We start from the raw sequence: 7,378 nt of genomic DNA, 5'->3' as shown, positions 1-7,378 counted from the left end.
ACGTTTAACGGTCCCGTTTTCAGAAACACATGGCATGATCTGAAATACCCCCACCGTTATCTTTTTTAGCATATATACCCCTACGTTTAACGGTCCCGTTTTCAGAGACACATGGCATGATCTGAATGCCCCAACCTTTTTTTATTTAATAATTAATAATTCTAATACCCAAATTAAACCCCCAATTCTAATACTCAAAAAAAATATTGACCCATAACCGTAACCCACTAGAAACCCATTCTTCTTCTTCTTAACCACTGGTATTGCTACAAGCTATGCAAAAATTGTTCAAACACAATCTTCTTCTACAACATTATTAACAGACCCACCACCTTCACCACCCCTCCACCGCGATACAGATGCAGAGAATTGAGCCAAAATTAACAGTAGTAGGAATTATAACAATGATTTTTTCAATCACATTCTTGCTCCTCTTACACGCAAAAAAGGGTAACAAGGGTCCTCTCGGAACCAACGCCTCCGGCAGCTGAGTTCCACTGCATTTGTTGAGCTTACAGTAAAACTCCGGCACTAGCCGGATGGTGATTAAATTTTTTCCTGTTTGATTTCACGTGAAAATGGTCCTTGTTATCCTTCTGATTTCACATGAAAATGGTCCCCAATTAGAAAGAAAATCTATTTCGGGTATGGGTTTCTAATGGGTTACGGGTAGGGGTCAATATTGGGTATTAGAATTGGGGGTTTAATTTGGGTATTAGAATTATTAATTATTAAATAAAAATAAAAAACGTTAGGGCATTCAGCTCATGCCACGTGTCTCTGAAAACGGGACCGTTAAACGCAGGGGTATATATGCTAAAAAAAGATAACGGTGGGGTATATATCATCGAAAAAGCAAACGGAGGACGACTACAACTTTTTTGGGATAGTACAGAGGTATATATGACCTTTTGCCGTATTTTAAGTAGGTTTTCATAAATTCAAATTTATTGTTATATAGCAAACTAAACTCTTAACTATTACGGTTAAAAAAGAATATGACTGACGGAATAATAAACATTTATCATTGCATAAAATCATTTAGTAGAAGGCAAGTTAGTCTCATGAAACCTAAAGTTAATGGTGTATGAATCAGACGAAGTAAGAAAATCAGTACATAACACACACACATAGAGTGCATTAACTGAGGCAAAAAGAGAAGGTGAGGAGAAGAATTGTAGAGAGAGTATTTCTTATTAGATTGTATTGAATTCAATGATGTAGAATACACTATATATACAAGATGCTAATCTACTAACTTCTCTTAACAGTCTAATTAACTTTTGGAGGGAAATAACTAAATAACTCACTCTAGGAAGTGCAGTCAAGTCTCTTAACCGCTTTTGTATATTTCAGGTATATCCGTGTATATCTCAGGTATATTTTCATTATTCTACACTCCTCCCCAAGCTAAGTGGAGGGAAGATATTCAATACACCTAGTTTGGACACTAAGTACTCATGTTGTACTTTACTGAGTCCTTTAGTTAGAATATTTGCAGGCTGGTCTTTTGTAGGCAAGTACTGAGTTGTGATCAGTCCTAGTTGTAGTTTTTCTCTCACAAAATGAAAATCGATTTCTATATGTTTTGTCCTTTCATGGTAGACAAGATTTGCAACAATTTGAATTGCTGCTTTGCTGTCATTATAGATCTTTATAGGCAATGTAACTTCTGTGTTTATTTCTTTAAGCAATCCAGTGAGCCAAACTAGTTCAGATACTCTTATTGCCATACTTCTGTACTCAGCTTTAGCTGAGCTTTTTGGGTCAGTTGTTTGTTTCTTAGCTTTCCAAGACACTAAGGAGTCACCAATCTTCACAATAAATCCTGTTACTGATTTTCTAGTTAGAGGACAGGCAGCTCAGTGAGCATCACAATATGCTGAAATTGTAGTATCTGATTTGCTAGATAGTAAGGTACCTTGCTCTAGTTAAGATTCACATATCTTACGACTCTTAGAGCTGCTTCTAGATGAGATGCTTTAGGTTGTTGTAAAAATTGGCTTAGTGTCTGAACTACAAAGGCAATATTTAGTCTAGTCATAGCTAGGTAGAGTAACTTGCCTATTAGCCTTTGATATTGTGTTTGATCAGTTAGAGGATCATTAAAGGTTTGGTTTTATGTAATAATGTGATCATCATACTGTTTTGAGGTTAGTTTCACATTGATGTCAATAGGTGTTTTAGCTGGTTTGGCTGCTGCTAATCCTGCTTCTGAGATTAGTTCTAATGCATACTTTCTTTGATGCATAGTGATTCCTTTACTTGATTTGGCAAACTCTATCCCCAAGAATTATTTCAATTCTCCCAAGTCTTTTATCTTGAAAGCCTTTTGTAATTCTTGTTTGGTTTCCATGATCAGATCAAGGGTACTTCCCCTTTTTAACATATCATCAACTTACACCAATACTATGGTTATTCCTTGATTAGTTTTCCTGATGAATAAGGAGTAGCCATATTATCTTTGATGAAACTGTAGTTTGATCAGTGCTTTTGAGAGTTTAGCATTCCATTCTCTAAGAGATTGTTTTAAGCCATACAAGGATTTAGTTAGTCTACATACTTTCTCCCCTTGACTAGCAAATCCCTGAGGCATAGTCATGTAAATTTCATCATGTATATCACCATGTAAGAAGGCATCATATACATCCATTTGATGTATATGCCATAGTTTAGAAGCATCCAATGCTAGGATGGATCTTACAATGACCATTTTCACTACTGGAGGGAAAGTTTCTTTGTAATCTATTTCTTCCTTTTGGCTATACCCTTTAGCTACTAAGCTAGCGTTAAATCTTTCAACTTCTCCTGAAGCTTTATATTTAATTTTGTAAATCTATTTGCAACCAATATATTTTTTCCTTGTGGTAGTGTGAATACTTCCCAAATGTTGTTGTTTTCTAAAGTATCTATTTCAGTTTTCATTGCATCCATCCATCTAGGATCTTTGCTTTCTTCACCAAAGCTTACTGGTTCTGTTAGACATGAAGTAACAACTATATATGCTTGATAGGTAAAAGATATATGATCATAACTGATATAGTTAGCTATATGATATAGTATATCTTTATGCACATTCAAGGATATAAAGTATTTCATCCACACAGGTGGTTGCTTGCCCCTACTAGATTTCCATGGTTCTTGTACTGAGGGATTTATAGGTGGAATTTCTTGTTGAACTAAAGTGTGAGTTGGATTCTCTATAGTTTGTGGTATATCAAGAACATTATGCTCACTTTCATCATGATCATGCTCATGATACTCTATATCTATAAGTGTGGTCTCAGCTGAGTTTGTACATCAGTCTAAGCCTAATCAATCACAGAGGGGTCAGTTGTAGATTGCATCAGTGGTCCTGATCTAAATTGATAGTTTTCATGCAGTTGCTGATATAACATATTTCTTAATTCAGTATCAGCTAAAGGATCTAGGAAGATATAGTCTTTCTTGGATTTCCACAATGAGAACGGAAATACATTCTCCATAAAAATAGCATCTCTACTTACAAATACTGTCATTTGATTTGGATCATATAGGACATTACCTTTTTGAGTTTCTAAGTATCCAAGTAACGCATACATTTTTGCTTTTGGTTTTAGTTTATCAGTTTCTGTCAGTGATTTTGCAAAACACAAACAACCTATTACTCTTAGATGAGTTAACATAGAATTTCTTTTATATGATCTTTCATTTGGTATTTGATCATTAAGTACAGAATTAGGCATTATGTTAATCAAATACACAGCAGCTAAGACACAACATCCCTAGAATTTGATAGGAATCTGTACTTGAAATCTAATTGCTCTAGTCACTTCCAAAATATGTCTATGTTTTCTTTCTGCAACCCTCATTTTGTTGGGGTGTTTTAACACAAGATCTTTGGTGCATAATGCCTATTTGTTTGAATAAAGAGTCACACACTGAATTGACAAACTCTGTGCCATTGTCTGATCTGATAATTCTCAATTTCTCACAGTTTTATCAAATTGTGTTTTCACAAATGTAATGAACTGTTGCAAAGCAATACACACATGAGATTTTTGTTTAAATAAAAAGATCCAACATATTCTACTGAAATCATCTACTGTAGAAATAAAATATCTATTACCATCAATAGTAGGTGTTTTGTAAGGACCCCATAGGTTTACATGAATCAAATCGAAGCATGCAACACTTCTATGTTGGAAATTTAACTCTAGTCTATTTAGCATGAAGACAGACTGTACATTGATCTATATGAGTAGTAATCTGTTGTAAGCTTGCTGACAATACTTTCTTTAGAACTATAGATGATACATGGCCTAATATTTGATGCCACAACTCTACATTTGCTGAATTTAAACTTCCTTGTTGATTTGGCAAATTCTGCATATTCAGAGAGGTGCTTCTTTCCAACTGTTCAGTTAACTTGTTTAGTAATAGGTATAAACCTCCTTGTTTTTTGTTACACCTCGTAAAATCTTCCGTTGGTACGCAAGTGAATAATCTAGTGAAGAGTACGAGTAGCGGGTTAATGACGACTTAATGATGCTGTGGGAAAGAGTTATAACGTCCCTTAGATTGATAGTGAAGTGCTAAACAAGTTATAAGAAGGTTCCATGAAGATTAGAGACCAAACGAAGTGTCGAGAACAAGTTCAGCGGACTGATGGGTTATACGGCTCATTATACGGACCGTATAATGGACCGTAGAACCATCACTGTGAAGATTGCTCACTGGTGACATTATACAGTCCGTATAATGGTCACAGTGAAGTGAAGGGTGCAGGAAAGGCTCATTTCACGGTCAATTATACGGACCGTATAATGAACCCAACAGATCAGTGATGGGTTATTAAATAAGGGGCCAAGTTCATGAAATCATTCCCACATTTCATCCTTCTCTCTAAAACATCTCTCTACATTTATTATACAAGTTTTCAAGGATTATTAGTCATCAACAACATAAATCAAGTGAATCGAGAGTAAGGAAACCCATTAAAGACCATCCAAGTCAAGAAATCCAAATGGAGGAAAACTAGGGTTTTGCTCAAAGTGGAGTATTATCAACTAAGGCTCATTCCTACAATATCTAAGGTAAGATTCATGATATTTATATGTTGTTTAAGGTATTTGAGAGTTGAAATGCTTGGTCATTAGAAGAGTATAGCAAAATGGGTCATGAATGATGAATAATGACATTTTGAGAAATAGTTTGAATTGAATCATGATTGTTGTTGTGTTGTGATATGAATGGGTTATAAACGTCGTTAAGATCATGAAATAGACATTGTATATGAATGGACGAGGTCGGGGGTTATGACCATGAATATGGGTGAATTAGGAGAAAATTGAGAAATCTAGATAATGTGAATAATGTGGATGATTAATGGCTATTGTTATGATATTGTGAGTGTATTGTTGACGTTTGGGAGTTGAATTACGATATGGGAAAATGTTGTATAAATAAAGGAGATGCTGCCCGATTTTCTCTAGCTTTAGTCATGTGTGCTATTTATCGATTCTAATGATAGTATGACCTTAATGAAGGTAGAAACCTGAGCATCAGAGGAGTACGTGCAAGTGTAGAATAGTTCAACAAAAAAGTATGTAAGGCTAACCCTTCTTTCATAAGGCATGGTTCTTTGGCCAATCATTTATCCTTCTATGAGCTCATGATGTGCTCCATATGATTTTATTATCAAAAGCTACTGAGCCTATGATCCTTGCTGTGTACTACGATTGTACTATGTTTCTCATATGACGAGTAAGCCTATAATATAGACGTAACAATAATGATGATGATAGAAATGAGGATGAGAGTAAAATAATGCTAGAGATGCTTATGAGTTATTATATGTATGTGTGCCTATGAAGGGGTATGATGAAACCCCGAGTGTATAATCCCGGGTAGAATATATGTATATGACTATGTATAGAATATGTATATGATTACGTAACGCGCGTACACATCTGCAGATGGTACGGATAACCCTGATGCCTTGGTAGGGCCAGGTAGATATAACCTTGAGCCTTGGTTGGCCAAGTATGTATGAAACACCGAACCTTCATGGTCGGGCACACTATGTATATATGTGTATATATGTATATGACATCATTAAGAGTACGAATATGTTATGTATATGAGATGTAAATGATTGTGAGGGAAATTAAGTACGGATATGGATGTATGTATGCGGATACGTAATAGAAACGAAATGTCCATATGCAAAGCAAGTAAGTGCCATGATGATGATATTATTGTCTCCCCTCCTATGCTACTTCATATGTTGTCTATTATGTTTCTATATCGATGTTGATCATGCTTTACATATCCAGTACATTCTTCGTACTGACGTCCTTTTGTTTGTGGACGCTGCGTCATGCCCGCAGGTGCGCAGGGAGATAGGCTTGATCCATAGCAGCTTTCTCAGAGATTACATAGCAGAGCTCCATTTCATTCGGAGCCATAGCTTTTGGGTACTTATTCTTTTGTGTACATAATTATGGGCATAGCGGGGCCCTGTCCCGCTCATGTGATATGTTATACTCTTCTTAGACGCTCGTAGACATGTGTATGTGGTTAGACGTAGTTGGCCTTGTCGGCCTATATTTTTGTATGTCATTTTGTTGGCCTTGTCGGCCCATGTACATTGATGTGGCATAGCTGCCTATGATGATATAAAGATGTCGTTGTCCAAATGGGACTAGTTTGATGGATTAAAGGTAATGTATGTGTAATGGTGTGGCTCACCTAAATGTAAGCATATGTGTAAGTTAAGGGGGTGCATGGGTGGGCTAGCATCGGGTGCTCGTCGCGGCCCCCTAGTCGGGTCGTGACATTTTTACTAACCTCCTTCACCTTTCCAGTGTAAAGTTCCTTCCACGTTGTGCATTTGCTGAGCTTGCATCAGTTTGAGTTGAATTGTTTCCTAGCAAAGATAAGATCTGCTCATACTGGTCCTTATTGAAAGTGCAGTTTCTCAGTTGGGCAGCTATATTTTCATTATTCTGCCCTTGTGCTCCAGCATTTGCACTAGTACTTGGCACGTTTTTATTCATGCCAAAGTTGAAATTAGTATCTTGAGGTGTGCTAGTGTTAACTTCAGACACATTGTAAGAAACACCACTATTGTGATGCACATAAGGCCTCTTCTTTGACTCAGAGTCAAGTGGATATCCCACAATCTTGTAGCAATTCTCTTTGGTATGCCCCTTATACTTGCAGAACTCACACACAACAACATTATAGTTAGAATTATAAGGTCTTTTGTTGTTGTTGAATCTTGAACCACTTCCAAATGAACCTGCATCATTTGAGTGCATTGCATAGACTCAAGACTGTTATTAGACTGACTTATATTCATGCTTAAGGCTCCAGTATTTGCAAAGGAAGCCTT

General features: G+C 36.3%; 1 protein-coding gene across 1 annotated transcript; it reads right to left on the bottom strand.

Moving 5' to 3' along the window:
* Window positions 1-2,778: 2,778 nt before the first annotated feature.
* Window positions 2,779-3,725, bottom strand: LOC132611574 (uncharacterized). The gene is made up of 2 exons (XM_060325989.1): window positions 3,545-3,725; window positions 2,779-3,287 (listed from the first exon to the last, which is right to left on the bottom strand). Exons 1-2 carry the CDS (start codon window positions 3,723-3,725, stop codon window positions 2,779-2,781), a joined length of 690 nt encoding a protein of 229 aa, XP_060181972.1.
* Between the last annotated feature and the right edge of the window lie 3,653 nt (window positions 3,726-7,378).

The sequence above is a fragment of the Lycium barbarum genome, chromosome 9 (genome assembly GCF_019175385.1).
Source record: "Lycium barbarum isolate Lr01 chromosome 9, ASM1917538v2, whole genome shotgun sequence".
NCBI lineage: Eukaryota > Viridiplantae > Streptophyta > Magnoliopsida > Solanales > Solanaceae > Lycium > Lycium barbarum.
This window is presented reverse-complemented; position numbering and strand designations above follow the sequence as displayed.